We start from the raw sequence: 19,821 nt of genomic DNA, 5'->3' as shown, positions 1-19,821 counted from the left end.
GGTTTAAAAGACAAATATATTTATGTTAGAAATTTCCAGGAGTTTTCAAGAGAAAACTTTCCATGTGAGGTTACAAACGTGATATTAATCTTGCAACCAGCATGTAAGGCTTTCACTATTGTGAATCTGTATAAGTCACGATTAGGTAGGAACCAGAGTGACGAAAATCTGCGAAACTGTCTGCATCTGTCCGTATGCCAACAGTTTCTGACGGCAGTAATTGTATTATGTCTTCAGAGTACCAAAACCAATTAGATAATAGTAAAAGTTTCTTTTGTTTGTCATCTATGTTGTGAGAAATATGAAATATGAAACAAAGCCGCATGCGGCACTTTCACAGTATCCGTTCCTTCCCCTTCTTCCCGCTCAGACAGCGTGGCATGCTAGAAGGGGAAGTGTGAACTCGCGTGAGAGACATTGACACGTGTGCAAAAGCAGCCACGTAAGCCGTGTTCTTGGTCGTCACTGAGGTAAATATTCGCTGCCACACGCACCGCTGCGCTTGAGCATCATTCGAACGGCTCGTACAGTTTACGTCATAACTCTAGAAAACTGGGGTTTCTGCAATCTAGCTACTTCCGTTGATACTGTGACTAACGTAAATCTAAAACCCTTTGTTAAAGATGAAACACATCTGTCAAATTTGCTGCTTGCTATCCGGGAGTGCTTATCTACGAACCAAGTTTGAAAATCATAACCTTACTTTTGGAACTGCTCTCACGTTGTGTGCCATCGATTCGTGAGATATTTTGATACAGAATGGGAACCAGCATAGACACAGCAATTCTTACAGTGACATTAGCACTGTTTATAATGGAAATCTGGTGAAGAAAATGTTGCACACAGGACTGTCTGCGAATGGGCAGTCAAACTTTTAATGTAATAATTACTTCGCCCTGGAACTGAAAAAGAACGCACAGTTGCTCACTCAACAGTCATCTGCTACGTTGAGATATCTGGCAAGTGGAGCAGATTTCGATTGTTTAAAATTTCTATTCCGCACTGCATGCACACAGTGAGTGGCGCTATTATGCGAAGCAATAAATGCGTTAAAAGATAATATTCGAAAACTTTTTTAAAATATCGCTACGTCAGAACATAAAAAAATTCTGTGGGAGAGCTGGAAAGCTTTTACGTCCTTATTTTCTTGCAGTCCATTTTAAATGTCGTGAGTAGAATCTAATTTTTTTCTTCTATTTTCTTGTATTATACTGTGATGGGAAAGTTGTAAAACCTCTACCAATTTCGTAACCACCTATGATCTTTTCTTCTTGAAGGTATATTCGTTTGTTCTTTGTGTCCAAACTGTGGGAATTTAATATAACGAGATGAGCTGCAGCAGTTTTCTTTCTGCTCATAATAAGCGTGAAGACATCAACATGCGTATGGTCCACCGTCTTAGAAGTTTGGCAAGCAACTGGCTTTTCTTTGACAAATGCAAGTACAAACTATCAAACTCGTTTGTCATATCGGCACTTAATCTAAATTACACTCTGGCATCTCAGACACAATCTTTTTTTGACAAACACGTCAAACAGCGCAGCACATTGCCAAATAGTTTGCCAAACATATGAAATTTGGTAAATGTTTTGATCGTATATATGAGGGTCTTCAGTAAAAATAATCGTCAAACGAGGATTCAATACCTTCTAGGGTGCAAGTCATATATAAAAACACCAACTAATAAATAAATATAATACTGCAATAAATATTCAGTCTAAATCTAGAATTTTTACTCGTTCCGACATCCAGTGATGTTTGTGTGTACTATTGTACCCCCACAACAAATCTTGACGCTGTAATTTATTCTCGCAGTTACAGTTAATTTAATAGGATTTATTTTGTGTATGAGCTATTTAATTCTTAGTTAGTTTTTTTCCTTGTTTTATCTTAATGTCAGTGTTGGGTACATACTTCCACATAGTCAGCGCGTACACAACTTTCCCACTAGATCGCGCCCCGCTAAGCACAACAGCGCAGGCGCAGCGCTCGTCCGTCTCCGCACTACGAGATGGCACTGCCATAGAGACGGACTAAATTCTGCTTCCGCCGATCCGCGTATTAATATGTAACGCAGCCAATGAGATTGCTGCTAACGTAGAACCTTTTCTCCTTGCGGATCACACTCGCGCAGTGATACATGAACGTGCGAGGTATTATAACGAGTGTATAGACCTCCGATTAGTCAGTCTGCATTTGTCTGCACCAGTCGGTACCAGTCTGCATTAGTCTACCAGTCTGTACGAGTTCTACAGTTGTCTGTACCAGTCTATAGTCAATTTTCAGTCTGCACCTAATAAGATTACCATATTCCTGTACATAGCCATGAAGATAAATGTATAGACACTTTTGTCTAGTATCAGAGGTATATGTGAGAATAAGATTAACGTACCAGTACCAAAGGAACTACAGATTGTCAATTGTAAATAGCATCCAGAACCAAGTTAACTAATTTTTATGCCTGTTATTATTTTAATAAATGTGTGTGAAAATTAATCAAGTTCTGTTTAAAGTTGGTCACCATCAATTTGCTACTCTAAGCGTGCAAGTGGCATTTCTATCGTCTGACCTAACGGCTGAAGATAAACACGCCACGATAAGACTACGAGACGTATTGCTGACACTCGCTTACTTCGTTAGAGCGACAGGTCAAATAATCTGATGTTGTGTGTACTGAAGGTCTTACAGTATGCACACCACAGTTAGCATTTTTCAAACTAACGAAAAGCTTGTAACTATTTTAGTCGTTATTCTACTATGAGAAGGGGGACTGAAATTGTTATCTGTAACCCGCATGATAAATATATTCTATAATATTACTGGTACAGTAAGTAATGTTTTTGAATGAAATTTTCCCCTTTGAGTGTTATCTTCACTGATATACCGATCAGCCAAAACTTTATGACCACTGCCAACCGTGACGTTGGACGTCGCCTGGTGTTGCTGCGGGCACATGATGCGGTAACAAAAGTTTGTACCCTAAGGGGAATCCTTTGAAATAAGCGACTTTGACAAAGCACAGATTATTATTATGCAGAGACCGTGAATGATTATCTCGAAAACGGTGAATTTGGTCGAATGTTTACGTGCTACTGTCGTAAGCACCTACAGAAAAATTTAGGACAGTGAAACTACCACTAGGCACTAAATGGTTGGACGTCCACGACTCTTCACAGAACTTGGGATTCGGAGGCTTGTCTTCCCTGTAAATTGGGATAGATGGTGATTTGTGGCCTATCTACCGAACGAGCACAATGCTTTGGCACGCACAAGTGTTTTGGAGCACACCGTTCACCGTACATTGTTGAACATGGAGCTCCGCAGCAGCCCACCCCTACGTGTTCACATGTTGACCCAATTTCATCGTCAACTACGATTACAGTGACCACGGGACCATCGGGATTCAACCATAGACCGATGGAAACATGTCGGCTCTTCGAATGAATGACATTTTTGTTACGCTAGGTTGATGGAGGTCTCCACAAACGCTGTCATCGAGATGAATCTTCTTCTCCTTCTTCCATTGGCACTACATTCCGGGATGGGACTTGGCCTCCTCAATAATTTTCTGCCATTCCTCTCTGGACTTTGCTGGGACCTCCAGTTACGCCAACCGACTCTGGCAGCGTCCTCTCCAACCTCGTCACTCCATTTCAATCTAGGTCGTGTTCTTGCTCTTCTTCTTCCAGGTTCACTGCAGCAGGCTTTCCTTGCGAGATCTGTCTCATCGAGTCGCATTACATGTCCAGCTCATGTCAGTCTGCACAGCTTTATGAACTTTACCACATCATCCTCCTTATAGCATTCATAAAGTTCGTCATTTCTTCGCCTTCTCCAGTTCTCATATTCATATACAGGTCCAAAAATCCTCCTCAAAATACTTATCTCATGTGCTCTCAGTTTGTTTTCACCCTACTTCGTAATTGTCTATGTTTCTGAGCCATAAGTAAGTACTGGGTGTATCAGCGTTTCGTAAAGTCTGCACTTAGTCCCTCGTGCTATAAGCTTGGATTTAAAATGTCGCAACATTCCAAAGTAACATCGGTTAGAAGCACTTATGCGAGCCATAATTTCAGTAAAGGTGGTGCCATTTGCTTCTATCGTTGAGCCCAGACAGGCGAAACATTCTACTCGCTCAAATGTCATTCCATCAAGGGTTATTGTGGTCTGTAAGGGTTGGTTAGTGCCATTATATATATACTTCGTCTTTCCTTCATTAATTCTCAGGCCGAAAATGCACTTTGTACATCACCAAATGTTCTGCTCATTAAATCCAAGTCATCTACATATCCCAGAAATTGTACAGACTTATAATAGATAGTTCCTCTTGTCTGGATACCCGATTCACGTACCACTTTTTCAAGCAGCAGGTTGAAAAGTAGGCAGGAAATCTCATCTTCTTGCCTTAGCCCAATTCGAGTGTGAAACTGAGGTGATAGCCTTGACTATACTCGCACGGTACACTGGGGATACTTTAGGGTGACCTCTATTAAACGCACCAATTTTCGAGGCACTCGAAATTTCCGCATTGCCTCATAAAGTTTGGCCCGGTTTATTGTGTCCTATGCAGATTTAAAGTCAATGAAAGGATGGTGCACACCAACACTTAATTCATTGGTCTTTTCTACTATTTGTGGGAGAGTAAATACCTGGTTTACAGTGGACTTTCCTGGTCTGAACCCACATTGAGAGCTTCCAATAATATCTTCTGCTATAGGTGAAAGTCTACTAAACAGGATATTTGATAGTATTTTATATATAATATTTAAAAGTGTTACGCCTCTGTAGTTGCTGCATTGAAATAGATCTCCTTTCTTATGCACCAGACACACTATCCCTGCATCCCATTCTTCTGGTAACTCTTACTTTTTCCAGATGAGGCACACAGTCTTGTAGATCTTACGATTTAGCTCTAACTCCTCCAGCTTTCAATACTTCAGATGTTGTATTGTTAGTTCCCGGTGCTTTATTGTTCTGCAATCGGGCAATTGCTTTGTTCACTTCTCCTTGGGAACGGGGAGGTACTATTGCAACATGTTCTGGAGCGACTGGGATATCTTCTACAGGGGCTCTGAGGCATCCAGCAGTTCACTGGACTACTCTACCCAACCCTCCAGTACCTCTTGGTCATCGATTAGTAGTGTACCATCTTTACTTTTATATAGGTTGATGCGCGGCTTAAATGCTCTTCTTCCACTATTAATTTTCTGATAAAATTTTCTGACATCATTTGTTACTCCAACTGTTTCCAGTTCTTCAATCTGCTTTCTTTCCCATTCCTTTTTCTTTCTCCGATGCAGTTTCTTATGTTCTTTCCTTCTATCTTGATAATTTCTTACCGCTAAACGAGTATTGAACTTCTCAAGCATTTTCCTGTATGCCAGATTTTTCTCCTAACTTATTCTCTTACATTCGTCATTAAACCAGGTTTTCCTCGGTTGTTTTCCTTCTTTCCCTAGCACTTCTTCTGCTGCTTTAATGACTGCATCCCTGCAAGCGTTCCATTCCTGATACAAGTTATCACTTACACTAGGGGCGTATAATGCAAGATTCTCAGCAACCTTCTCAGAGTACGTTTCAGAGTTGTCTTCATTTTTTAACTTCGATACCATATGCTTACTCTGAGGGGTTCGTTTGACTTTTCTTGCATTGGATATTCGAGCTCTTAGTTTCGCAATTACAAGGTAGTGGTCTGAATCGAATTTTACTCCTCTGTAAGTTCGTAAATCTAATAAGTATGAGGAATGCCTGCCATCGATAATTACATGATCAATTTGGTTGAAGGTACGCTGATCAGGCCTACACCATGTTGCTTTATGAACCCTTTTGTGTGGAAACATAGTGCTAGCCATGTTATGTGACAATGCAAACTGAATGATGGTTCAAATGGCTCCGAGCACTATGGGACTTAACATATGAAGTCATCAGTCCACTAGAACTTAGAACTACTTAAACCTAACTAACCTAAGGACATCACACACATCCATGCACGAGGCAGGATTCGAACCTGCGACCGTAGCAGTCGTCAGGTTCCGAACTGAAGCGACTAGAACCGCTCGGCCACCGCGGCCGGCAAACTGAATGACTGTGGCCATAGTCATTTGTGTATTCATGGAGGCTGTGCTTTCCTATTGCTGGGAGGTAATGTTCTTCTTTCCCCATCAGTGCATTGAGGCCTCGATTAATTATTTTAGTGTCATACACAGGGAATCTGTCGTAAATTCTCTCGAGGCTTTCAAAGAAGGTGTCTTTATCTTGGTCATCTGATACTTCTGTGGGTGCATGTACGTTGATTAATGAGTAGTTTGAGAATCGTGTCTTCAATCTCATATGTGAGATCCTTGATGTTATTCCAGTGAATCCACTCGCTATGTGTTTAAACTTTTGTCTTACTGCGAACTCTATACCAAATTCATGGTGGCTATCTGAACCATGGTAGAAAATTATCCAGCTTCCCACATCAAGCACTCCATGTCCAGTCCATCGTATTTCCTTTAGCGCAATTATGCCTTCATTGGTTTTAACGAGTTGATCTAGCAGTGACCTCGGGGCCCCCGCCCTGTACAGCGATTGTACGTTCCAGGTTCCAATAAACACACCATTTTTTCGTTTTCGTTTGTCTTTAACAGTGCCCTGTCGTCGTCCAAAAATCCGTCGGGCTTCTTTACCCTGAGGTTTCTCAACAACAATTTTTTTTACAGGAAGGGATTGTTAGCCGCTTGCCCAATCCCCAACTTGGAGGATTAGGATTTGTATGAGGTTTACTCCTTTAGGGAAGCTAGCTTCCCTACCCAATGTTGTGGGACACACTTTGTCTGGCTCCGGCTTGAGTGACCCTGCCAGTAGCTACGCTACCGCCGACACAGCTCTTGAGTTCATCGGAGCACGCAAACCCTCCCACCCGGCACTGAAGGTACCTTCGATAAGGCGGTGTCCCCTGGGAAGGCATCGAGATGAATGGAGGCTCGAAACGTGCAGTCGCCACGGACGCAGGCTGATGGGAGCAGATTTATGCTATGGGGGACGTTCTCCTGTACTTGCAGTGGATCTGTGGTAGTAATCGAAGACACCCTGACAACTGTGACCCACCTGCATCCCTTCATGCTTGATTTCCTACTCGATGGCATCTTTCAGCGGTATGATTGTATGTGTTTCGGAGCTAGAACCGCGGTATAGTGGGTTGACGAGAATTTTAGTGAACTTACGTTTATGTTGCGGCGACCAAATTCGCGTGACGTAAACCCTATGGAACCCATTTGGATCGTTGTTGGGCGCCTTCACCACATACGCAGGTCAGCGGCCCGTTATTTAATCGAATTACATGACCTGTGCGTGGACATCTAATGCCACGTACCTCCACAAACCTACCAACAAACTGTCAGATTCCTGATACCCAGAATTAGTTATGCATTTCGTTCCAAAGACGGACAAACAAGCTACTAAGGAGGTGGTGATAATGTTTTGGCTCATCAGTGTACGTTATTTATGAATATACAAACATTTATGGTGATTTATGAGTAGTATTATTGTAAATTTGTTCAAATGCAACAGAGGTTGGATTTAAAGCTATTTCCTCCTCTGTTTCACGAAACCGTTAGTTTGAAGCGGTGCTGTAGCTTCTTGCTGTAGTTAGTTCTCATGGTTTCTCACCTATCAGTTGTCCTCGCGGTGCGTGAAAGCCCGCAGCTCGTGGTCTAGTGGCCAGCGTTGCTGCTTGTGGATCACGGGGTCCCGGGTTCGATTCCCGGCTGGGTTGGGGATTTTCTCTGACCAGGGATTGGGTGCTTGTATTGTCCTCATCATTTCATCATCATTCGTGACAGTGGCTAGATTGGATTGTGAAAAAACTGGACTGTGTAAGAATCGGAAATTTGTACGGGCGCTGTGACCGTGCAGTTGAGCCCCCACAAACCAAACATCTTCATCGTCGTTGCGCGTAAGTCAAACGTCACATGATTTTTCGAACAGCACTCGATACCACAGCTAGCTCTGTGCATGTCGAGAATTCTCAAGCCCTTTTGAACGTGAGTATCGTTTACTCACTCATCATAATTTCGCTCTAAGCACAACCTTATTTTTAGATATCGCTACTGTAACCCAAGTCTCATGACGTAACATTGAAATTAGAAACCTTGTATGAAAGAATGAACAAACATAATGACGTTGATACACTCCACCCACAGCGGTATTCAGGGTACTTTATTACGCCACAACCAGTTTCTTTTCAAGTTATGTAAAAACTGTTCGAACTCTTGAGTCATGATATCGAATTAATTCTGTAAGAATTGGTTACGAAGACTACGTGCGAATTTTAAGTGTCACCCTTTAACGTGCATTGCAACGAAACCGGTTGTGGCATAATAAAGGCACTATTAAAGTAGCTGTGGTAGTTTTTATTAAGGTTAACACGGATCACCTGTGGAGCACAGAATAATCATGATTTAACAAACATGTAACTCTCCTTGTTGACGCAATGTTTTGCTAATGTAAGAATTAAACACATCGACTATTAACTACTCGTATAATTATAATATTAAATGTTGGATAAGTAGAGCAAAATACATTGTATGTTAAACCTGTAGGGAGTCGTGCTGCCTCGAAACTTAACCGAGTCACGCACTAACCCGGGGGACTAATCATACTACAGAATAAAAGTAGCAGGAAATCACAGGCGGCTGTGAGCCTAGGTTGTTTTCTCACTCGGTGAAGGGAAAGACATACCGTGGTAGCCGCAAACCGAAAAGGAACAAGAAAAATCGACATTAGATGCAAATTCATATATTCTTTTTTGTTTCTTACTCCAGCGTCCAACGCTGCCAGTCGCATTGCAAACAGTGACATGGAGGCGTCAAATGGAGAGCAAAGAGGTGTTGTTGGTTTTCCGACAGCGGAAGGAGTAGGAGGAACGGACATTCATCAACGAAAGTCACAAGTGTACGGAGAAACACTGCATGTCCGTTGCAAGGGTCAAGGCATGGCACAAGCGCTTCCGGGAAGGACGGGTGTCGTTAGCTGATGATGCACAGTCTGGAGTGCCACACTGCATTACCGATGACATTGTCCAGCTGGTGGATGCATTCATTACACAGGACCGCCGGGTGACAGTTGTCAGATTTAGTGTCGGAAGTGTTCACACACCATCATGAAGGAACGACTGCACAGGTGCAAAGTGTGTGCTCACAGTCTCCAACCATACCAGGAAGCATGTTGAGTGCTTGCTCATTTGCAGCGCTATGCTCGGGAAGGGAGTGCGTTCCTGGCACGAGTGGTGGCTGGAGATGAGTCATGGTGTCACTTCGAACCAGAATCAAAACGACAGAGTCTCCAGTGGAAGCATCCAGGGTCATCACCACAAAAAAAAGCCAAGGCTATCCACACGAGTGCACGAAATGTTGTGCTGAAGTTCTTCTTTGATCAAGAAGGCCCTCTTCTGATTCACTTCCTGCAGCACGGGACAACAGTGAATGCCCAGCGTTACTCGCATACCTTGACCACCCTTCGCCAAGCGGTTAACTCAAAACGACCAGGCAGTCTCAGCCATGCGGTCATTCTGCTCCACGACAATGCCAAGCCTCATATGGCCAACAGTCGCGGCACTCCTGCAGAAATACAAATGGGAGGTTCTCGGCCACCTTCCATACAGTCTGGACCTCTCTCCATTTTTCGCCCCCTTAAAAAGGTTCTGAGGGTCAAACCATTCACCTCGGAAGACGACGTACAGCTGTATGTGCGGAACTGGTTAACATCACAGCCCCGGGAATTTTATGAGACAGCCATTCACCCCCTTGTGTCACAGTGGGACGAGTGTCTCAACAGCCAGTGTCAGTACTTCTAACATACAGGTACTGGTTTCTGTAATTATGCCTCTGGCTCGTTTCTTTTTGAACGCCCATTATAGTTCATTTGAGGTTCCGTTGTGCGTGGTACCATCTATGACAAAGACACTGAACTTTGCGCCTGCACAACTGTTTCACATAATTTTTTGAATAAATATCTCTGAACGTGGCGAAAAAATAATCAGTGGCTTCAGATACTTTTGAGCACCCTGTAAATTACTATGAAATTTTGCAAGTTACATTGATGACGAAAGTTTTTTGATTAACAGTTTTGAACGTAGCGCAAAACAAACAGCGTTTCGATACTTTTGGGCACTCTATAATGTATTTTGAAATATTGCGCGTTAGACCCTTTACCTAAGTTTCTCGCCGAAAATGATGCTAAAAAAATGTAATATTTTTGTAATGAAATTTACATAGACTAGATTTTGTTTGATTTTTCCCCAGTTCCACTTCTGTACTATATATTACAAAGACAGAGATATAAAATATTTACTAATGAGGTAAAATTTTAAATGTGCCCACTTTTTATGCCGGAAATGTTGTAAGAAAGGATACTTTCAAAAACGGCTTAGAATTTCGAATATGTGTGTGTGTGCGTGTGTGTGTGTGTGTGTGTGTGTGTGTGTGTGTGTGTGCAAGCGCTTACGAAATGTGTGTGTGTGTGTGTGTGTTTGTGGCTTACGAGAAGTTTTTGACAAATAACGCTGTGAGTAATTGCTGTGAATAATTGATAACATGGAGAGGTATGGGAAAAAATGTATTCTGCACTGTTATTGATAGCGAAGGTTTTACACTGTGATTGACTGAAAAACACTTCCCATCGTCCGGCATCTCGCAAATTTGCCACCACCCGCTACCATGAATTGTTTTAAATATTCCGCCCATCCATATTTTTCACATTTTCAAATGTTCCTCCATCTCTCTCCTTCAATTTTTTAAAAGTACCTGACATCCATCATCTCGATGACGTTAGTGAAAAAGGGGGTGTGGCTTATGACGTCACTATGATCAAATCATAGGCTAGGGGCTTGCCTTGAACCGTAACAAATACAAACAAATTGGATCTTTTTGAGTAGGTGTGCCAAAATTGCAGTAGCATTCCTACTGAAGGGATTACGAATCAAATTCAAAACAAATGGAACTTCATCCTCTGGAATAGAAGACACGGCTGTTGTTGTTGTTGTGGTCTTCAGTCCAAAGACTGGTTTGATGCAGCTCTCCATGCAACTCCATCCTGTTCAAGCCTCTTCATCTAAGAGTAACAACTCCAACCTACATTATGCTGAATCTGCTTAGTGTATTCCTCTCTTGGTCTCTCTCTACGATTTTTACCCTGCATGCTTCCCTCCAATATTAAATTGGTGATCCCATGATGCTACAGAATGTGTCCTACCAACCAATCCCTTCTCCTAGTCAAGTTGTGGCACAAATTCCTCTTCTCCCCAATTCTATTCATTACCTCCTCATTAGTTATGTGATCTACCTATCTAATCTTCAGCATTCTTCTGTAGCACCACATTTCAAAAGCTTCCATTCTCTTCTTGTGTCAACTGTTTATCCTCCATGTTTCACAACCATACATGGCTACACTCCACACAAATACTTTCGAAAAAGACTTCCTGGGACTTAAAACTGTTCTCGATGTTAACAAACTTCTCTTCTTCCGACTCGCATTCGGGAGGACGACGGTTCAATCCCGTGTCCGGCCATCCTGATTTAGATTTTCTGTGATTTCCCTAAATCGCTCCAGGCAAATGCCGGGATGGTTCCTTCGAAAGGGCACGGCCGACCTCCTTTCCTAATCCGATGAGACCGATGACCTCGCTGTCTGGTCTCCTCCCCCAAAACAACCGAACCATCTTCTTCCGAAACGTTTTTCTTGCCGTTGCCAGTCCACGTTTTATATCTTCTCTACTTCGACAATTATCAGCTATTTTGCTCCCCAAATAGCGAAACTCATTGCTACTTTAAGTGTCTCATTTCCTAATCTAATTCTCTCAGCATCAACTGATTTAATTCAACTACATTCCACAATTTTCGTTTTGCTTTTGTTGGTGTTCATCATATCCTCCTTTCAAGACACTGTCCATTCCGTTCAACTGCTCCTCCAAGTCCTTCTGTGCCTCTGATAGAATTAAAATGTCATCGGCAAACGTCAAGGTTTTCATTTCTTCTCCGTAGATTTTAATTCCTACTCCAAATTTTTATTTTGCTTCCTTTAGTTCTTGCTTAATATACAGATTGAATAACGTCGGGGATAAGCTATAACCTTGTCTGAGTCCCATCTCAAGCACTGCTTTCCTTTCGTGCCCCTCAACTCTTACAAAGACCATCTGGTTTTTGTACAAAATGTAAATAGCCTTTCAGTCCCTGTATTTTATCCCTGCCACCTTCAGAATTTGAAAGAGAGGATTCCAGTCAACATTGCCAAACCTTTCTCTAAGCCTACAAATGCTAGAAACATAGTTTTGTCTTTCCCTATCCTATCTTCTGAGATGAGTCGTAAGGTCAGTATTGGTTGGTGTGTTCCAACATTTCAACAGAATGCAAACTGATCTTCTCCGATGTCAGCTTCTACCAGTTTTTCCATTCGTCTGTAAAGAATTTGTGTTAGTATTTTGCAAATGTGATGTATTAAGCTGATAGGTAATTTTCACACCTGTCAACACCTGCTTTCTTTGGGACTGGAATTATTATACTCTTCTTGAAGTCTGAGGGTATTTCGCTGTCTCATACATCTTGCTCACCAGATGGAAGTGTTTTGTCATGGCTGGCTCTCACAAGGCTATCAATAGTTCTAACGGAATGTTGTCTACTCCCGGGGCCTTGTTTCGAGTTAGGTCTTGCATTGCTCTATCAAATTCTTCACGCAGTATCATACCTCTAATTTCATCTTCATCTACGTCCTCTTCCACTTCCATAATTTTGCCCTCAAGTACATCGCCCTTGTATAGACTCTCTATATACTCCTTCCATCTTTCTGCTTTCCCTTCTTTGCTTAGGATTGGTTTTCCATATGAGCTCTTGATATTCATACAGTTGGTTCTCTTGTCTCGAAAGGTCTCTTCAGTTTTCCTGTAGGCAGCATCTACCTTACCCCTAGCGATATATGCTTCTACATCCTTGCATTTGTCCTTTAGCCATTCCTGCTTAACCATTTGCACTTCCTGTCGATCTCATTTTTAAGACGTTTGTATTCCCTTTCTCCCGGTTCTTCACTGGATTTTTATATTTTCTCCTTTGATTAGTTAAATTCAATGTCTCTTGTGTTATTTAAGGATTTATACTAGCCCTCTGCTGCCTTCACCATTTCATCTCCCATAGCTACCCATTCTTTTTCTACTGTACTCCTTTCCCCTGTTCTTGCCAATAATTCCCTACTGCTTCCCTTCTGAAATTCTTTACAACCTCTTGTTCTTTCAGTTTATCCAGGCCCCATCTCCCTAAACTCCTACCTTTCTGTAGTTACTTCAGTTTTAATCTACAGTTTGTAACCAATAAATTGTGGTCAGAGTCTACATCTGCATCTGGTTCTTAAATTTCTGTCTTACCATTATATAATGTATCTGAAACCTTTCGGTGTCTTCAGGCCTCTTTCATGATTCTTAAATCAAGTGTTAGCTACGATTAAATTATGTTCTGTCAAAATTCTAGCAGGCGGCTAACTCTTTAATTTCTTTCCCCCACTACAGTTTCACCTACTACAGTTCCTTCTCTTCCTTTTCCTACTGTCGAATCCCAGCCCCCTGCCCAACCCCCCCCCTCCATTACTATTAAATTTTCGTTTTTCTTAACTATCTGAATAATTTCTTTTATCACGTAATACATTTCTTCAATCTCTTCATCACCTGCGGTGCCAACCGGCATATTAATTTGTACTTCTGTGTTGGGCGTGGGCTTCGTGTCTGTCTTGGCTACAATAATGCGTTCACTATGCTGTTCGTAGTAGCTTATCCGCGTTCCTTTTTTTTATTATTACTCATATTTGATTTTGTATTGATGACCCTGCATTCACCTGATCAGAAGTCGTGTTCCTCCTGCCATTGAATTTTATTAATTCCTACTATATCTAACTTTAACATATCCATTTCCCTTTTTTAAATTTTCTAACCTACATGCCCGATCAAGGGATCTAACATTCCACGCTCCGATCCGTAGAACGCCAGTTTTGTTTCTCCTGATAAAGATGTCCTTCCCGTCCGGAGATCCGAACGGGGGACTATTTTACCTCCAGAATATTTTACCCAAGAGGAAGCCACCATCATTTAACCATACAGTAGAGCTGCATGCCCTCGGGAAAAATTACTGCTGTAGTTCAGCCGTTCGCAGTACCAGCACAGCAAGGCCGTTTTGGTTGATGTTATGAGGCCAGATCAGTCAATCATCCGGACAGTTTTCCTGCAACTTGTGAAAGGGCTGCTGCCCCTCTTCAGGAACTATATATTTTTCTGGCCTGTCAAGAGATATCCCTCCGCTGTCGTTGCACCTACGGTACCGCTATCTGTATCGCTAAAGCGCGGAAGCCTGCCCACCAACGACATGGTCCACGTGGAGGGGGAAACAGTATATTAGAAATAATTTTTCCATCATGGAAAACTATCTGAAGCTTCCCATACATTAAGATTTCCTTGGAACTACAATATTCTTACACAAAAAAATTGATGTTGAGCCCGAAAATTTTCTAATAACGGAAAACTGTCCTCCACTTAGCGTTCGAGCCAGTCTATTTTCCTCTCTCATTATAATCCAGGACCGCGACTACAGTGCAGACTCTTTCGATATCTACATCTACAGTATTGTCTCGGAGTCTAACACAATTCCCTTGTGGTCTTTTTGGCAGGAGGAAAGGATAAAATGGACTGCTACGACGGTCTTTATCGCTCTTGTTTCCTACTATTCTCTTATTTACAGTATGGTCCGATGTTTATCTATTTTCTGACCAGATTTGTAATTCTGTTTATTACTTATACGAAGAGTTTATGAACTAGAGATTGTCACTACTAATGGCTTACATAGTTTCACTCCCAGAAACATCAATGAAAGTTTACTCCTGCGTAGGAAAGTAAGAATATTGAGTTAACAGGTAGCAAGATTCCAATTTTGACTAGAAACTGAGGCGACGTGTCGAATAGAGACAAATATGTTACGAAATTTTTGAGTAAAGAGCAACGGATGTAACCAAAACAGCATCAGAACTGGTCTCGCGACGATCAGATGAGTTTTCTTCTGAGATGACGGTAGTTTCGGTATTCGAAATTCTACCGCGTTCACTTTAAGATAAAGAAAGGAATTAACCGAATGGGACGGAAATGGGTAGATGTGATACACATATACAGACAAACGATTACAATTTCAGAACAATTGGACGACTGATTCAAAAGAAGAGCTTTGCAATCTGAGCAAATCAATAACGCGTTGGTCCACCTCTGACCCATTGCAAGCAGTTGTTCGGCTTAGCATTGGTTCACAGAGTTGTTAGATGTCCTCATGGGGATATCGCGGCAAATCGTATCCAGCTGGCGCCTTAGATCGTCAAAATCTCCAACTGGTTGGATCTCAGTTGGGGAGAGATTCGGTAACTTTGCTGACCAAAGCAGTGGACAAGCAGTAGAAACTCTCGCCGTGTGCTGGCGGACACTATCCTGCTGAAACGTAACCCCAGTACAGCTCGACATGAAGAGCACATCGCTGGCACCCTCACAGCACAGCGGCACGCCGGCGATATTCTGTGCCCCCTTTCGTTGTCCTCTATGGCAAGCCATCCTGGGCTTACATTTCAGCGAGAAATGTTTACCCCACAGGGTGACACTTCCTACTGCTTGTCTTCGTGTTTGCCAAACCATGCCTTGGCCAGCAAGGCCGCCGGATCTCTCCCCAACTGAGAACGTTTGGAGCATTATGGGCAGGCCCTCCAACCAGCTCGGATTTTTGACGATCTAAAGCGCCGATTGGATAGAATTTGCCACGATATCCCCATGAAAACATCTAACAATTCTGTGAACCACTGCTAAGCCGAATAACTGCTTGCATAATGGTCAGAGGTGTACCAATGTATTGCAAAGCTCTTTCTTTTGAATGAACCGCGCAATTTTTCTGAAATTGTAATCATTTGTTTTTCTCTACGTGTACATCATACCTACCGATTTCTGTCCCATGGAATAATTTAATCGTGGTGAATCCCTTTTCTGTCTTAGAATGTATTTTAATATGTCTCCAGGCAGACAAATTGGTTATTTCATCTGGAATTTTGCCACACATTTGAACTTTTCAGTTTGCCATAGTTTCTTTAGAAAAATGTTTAATTAATAGGTGTGTAATGAATATACAGGGAACTAATTTCACGGACTTTAATTTTCGTTAACAAATGGTGAATTTAACTCCTCCGGATCGCCGTGCGTGTTAAAATGCCACTTCTGGGACAAGATGTGCACCGGTCACGTATCTAGTTCACTTGGCGGTTTAACGACGAGGTTCCACATCTACATCTACATATATACTCCGCTAGCTACGAAGCGGTGTGTGGCGGAGGGCATAATTCCCGCCAAAGTCGTATTTCCTCCCCTCTGTTCCACTCGCGGATCGCACGAAGTAAAAACGACTGTCTGTACGCCTTAGTACGAGCTTTAATTTCCCTTATCTTTGAATGGTGATCATTGCGCGATTTGAAAGTTGGTGGTAATGATATATATGCTCTACATCCTCGGTGAAGTTCGGATTTCGGAATTTAGTGAGCAGCCCCTTCCGTTTAGCCCACCGTCTATCTGCAAGTGTGACCCACTTTAAACTTTCTATGAGATCTGTAACACTCTCACGATGGCTGAATGTACCAGTCATGAATCTTGCCGCTCTTTTTTGGGCCTTCTCAATCTCTTGAATCAAACCCAACTGATAAGGGTCCCATACAGACGAACAATACTCTAAGATTGGAGACTGGACGAGCTAACGTATTGTAAGCTATTCCCTTTGTGGAAATTCAACCAATAAACCGCAATCTAGAGTTTGTCTTATACGTTACTTATGTAATCTGATCATTCCATTTGAGATCATTTCGAATAGTCACACAAAGGCACTTGACGGATGTTACCGCTTCCAAAGACTGGGCATTTATTTTTTATTCGTACATTAATGGGGATTTTCGCCTTGTTATGCGCAGTAGGTTACTCTTACTACACTACTGGCCATTAAAATTGCTACACCAAGAAGAAATGCAGATGATAAAAGGGTACTCATTGGACAAATATATTTTACTAGAACTGACATGTGATTACATTTTCACGGAATTTGCGTAGATCCTGAGAAATCAGTACCCAGAACAACCACCTCTGGCCGTGATAACGGCCATGATACGCCTGGGCAATGAGCCAAACAGAGCTTGGATGGCGTGTACAGGTACAGCTGCCCATGCAGCTGCAACACGATACCACAGTTCATCAAGAGTAGTGACTGGCGTATTGTGACGAGCCAGTTGCTTGGCCACCATTGACCAGAGGTTTTCGATTGATGATAGATCTGGAAGATGTTCTGGTCAGGGCAGCAGTCGAACATTTTCTGTATCCAGAAAGGCCCGTACAGGACCTGCAACATGCGGTCGTGCATTATCCTGCTGAAATGTAGGGTTTTGCGGGGATCGAGTGAAGGGTACAGCCACGGGTCGTAACACATCTGAAATGAAAAGTCCACTGCTCAAAGTGCCGTCAAGGCGAACAAGAGTTGACTGAGACGTGTAACCAATGGCACCCCATGCCATCACGCCGGATGATACGCTAGTAATATCGGCCGGCCTGGATGTAGTTTTTAGGCGGTTTGCCTCACCTTACTCGGTGAATAACAAGCTGCTACCCAAGTTCACACTCAGCTAAGTGATTTGCAAACATTCATAAAACATCGCCCATTTTCACATGACCGAGCAAGATGGCGTAGTTGTTAGCACACTGGACTCCCATACGAGAGGACGACGGTTCAAAGCCGCGGCCGGACATCCTGACATAGTTTTTCCGTGATTTCCCTAAATCACTTCAGACAAATGCCGCGACTGTTCCTTTGACAGGGCACGGCCCACTTCCTTCCCCATCATTCCGTAATCCGATGGTACCGATGACCTCGCTGTTTGGTCCTCTCCCCCGAATCAACCAACCAACTTTCATACGAAAATCACTAAACGCAGACATTTGGCTTACACATATTTCGTCACAGAGGGTAACGGGGTGGTGCAGGGAGGTCAACCGGCCATCTATTAAAAACTGGCCATGCCAAATCTATTCACACCCATACCGCCACTTTGTGAACAAACGCACGAGAAAAAGAAGCAGAAAACAAATTTTTAGAAGCCACACTCAAGAAAACACCACGTCTTGGTTACGTAAGAAGTCTTCCTGTTCGGCTATGCTACAGTTGCAGCAATTATTCCAGTGAAGCAAAATGCGCCGTCTCCTCGCACAAAGACAAGACCTTTCGTTTCATATTATTTTGCCTGTTTGCGTCGCGGACCAGTGACGCAAAACTAGATTATAGAAGAATCTACGAGCTCTCCCTTCTCTATGATTACAAATTATTAACTTGTAGATCTGGCACTAATTTTTCTAGGCGTACAAGAAAACTCACTGTGCCCTGTTTACACTCTCCCAGAACGGTTCGTATCATTACTTGCTGCATCTTTTTCGCAATTCAGTAGCATCAAACGATTCCGATTTTTTATGTGGTGTTCCACGGCTGCACCCTTCATATATAAGAAATTTTCGGCAAATAAAGAGCTGCAAAGTAAATCCACCGTCTTTTGGATATCATTTGCAAGTACTATTTTAGTGTGTGGATTTCGATCATTTCAGTGTCATAAGAGAAACATGAATTTTTGAAGTTCGTATTTCAGATGACTATTGATTTATTGAGACACCTGACTCTTCTGTCTCCATCAGATAGTTCGCCTCATTACTGAGATACTACATCCATTCTGAGAAGCATAAGAGGGATTTAGTTGACAGTGTAATTGGATGGCAATGGCTAAACGTCTCGTTAGCTACTTTTGCAAATAAAGTCAGGAGGATTCCTGTATTTTCTTCAGTGATCACTGAGTACTTGGTCTCCCCCCCCCCCCCCCCGTATCAATCTCAATGTTATCTACTTTTATACTTTTAGACTGCACTTTGGCCTTTGTTTCTGCTCACAGTCGAGATACTGGATTGGTCTTGTGCTCTTGCAGTTGGACAGTATGATCCAGTAAGGGTGACCGCGTTTGCAGTCTTATATTTTGTTCACATTCAGTTTGTAAAGTGCTAATACAGCGAATATAACCAAGTTACTCTTGAAAAAATCAGTTACTGAATAATGGCATGAAAATATAAACATCTAGGTGTAGAAAAACGGTAGGAAAATCGTTGTACCTCTTTTAGTCACGAATTCACACTATATGATCTTCTGTAACAATTTTATAATGATAATAGTACAGAGAAATGTATGCTACATATCTCTAGGTACAGAGAATTTTATTCCAGTGCATGCATCCACAAAAATACTAGGCTCGGCACTTTTACTGCCCATTCCAAAATAATCGATGTACACGCAAGTTTAATCCTGGAAAACCCTTTATGCTACTTGGCTACACACGAGAACCCTTCATATCTAAGCAGAGGCTTGTACAAAGCCTAATCACAATGTCCTCACCGTGCGCCGTCCGTTGTACACTCCTTTGCACTCTTCCTCCGTGACTGCGGGCACTGCGACCTTCAGCTTCACTGGGCTGAAAGCACCTGCAACATATTAATGCTAGATATTACCCAATATTACAAAATAAGTACCACAATGTCCCGAGAAAAATATTCCCTAATTTTACGAAACTGCTGAAGGTGTAATTTATGAACAAAGATAATGATTTTTCGTTACGTCATATAAAAGTGAAGTTAACTTGGATCACAATTTTGACAGAGAGAAACAACAAAAATTAAAAACATATTAGTGAAACAGCGTAATTTACAGCATCTTTTTGCGG

The 19,821-nt window shown here is 42.2% G+C and overlaps 1 protein-coding gene across 1 annotated transcript in view; it reads right to left on the bottom strand.

Annotated features, from left to right (window-relative positions):
• Positions 1 to 19,821, bottom strand: part of LOC124794525 (serine protease easter-like) — a 148,409-nt gene that overhangs the window by 9,388 nt on the left and 119,200 nt on the right. The window contains exon 7 of the mRNA XM_047258101.1: positions 19,497 to 19,582. Within this exon, the coding sequence (XP_047114057.1) occupies positions 19,497 to 19,582 (86 nt within the window). The remainder of the gene's footprint in view (positions 1 to 19,496; positions 19,583 to 19,821) is intronic.

Source organism: Schistocerca piceifrons, chromosome 1, assembly GCF_021461385.2.
Source record: "Schistocerca piceifrons isolate TAMUIC-IGC-003096 chromosome 1, iqSchPice1.1, whole genome shotgun sequence".
Classification (NCBI taxonomy): Eukaryota; Metazoa; Arthropoda; class Insecta; order Orthoptera; family Acrididae; genus Schistocerca; species Schistocerca piceifrons.
This window is presented reverse-complemented; position numbering and strand designations above follow the sequence as displayed.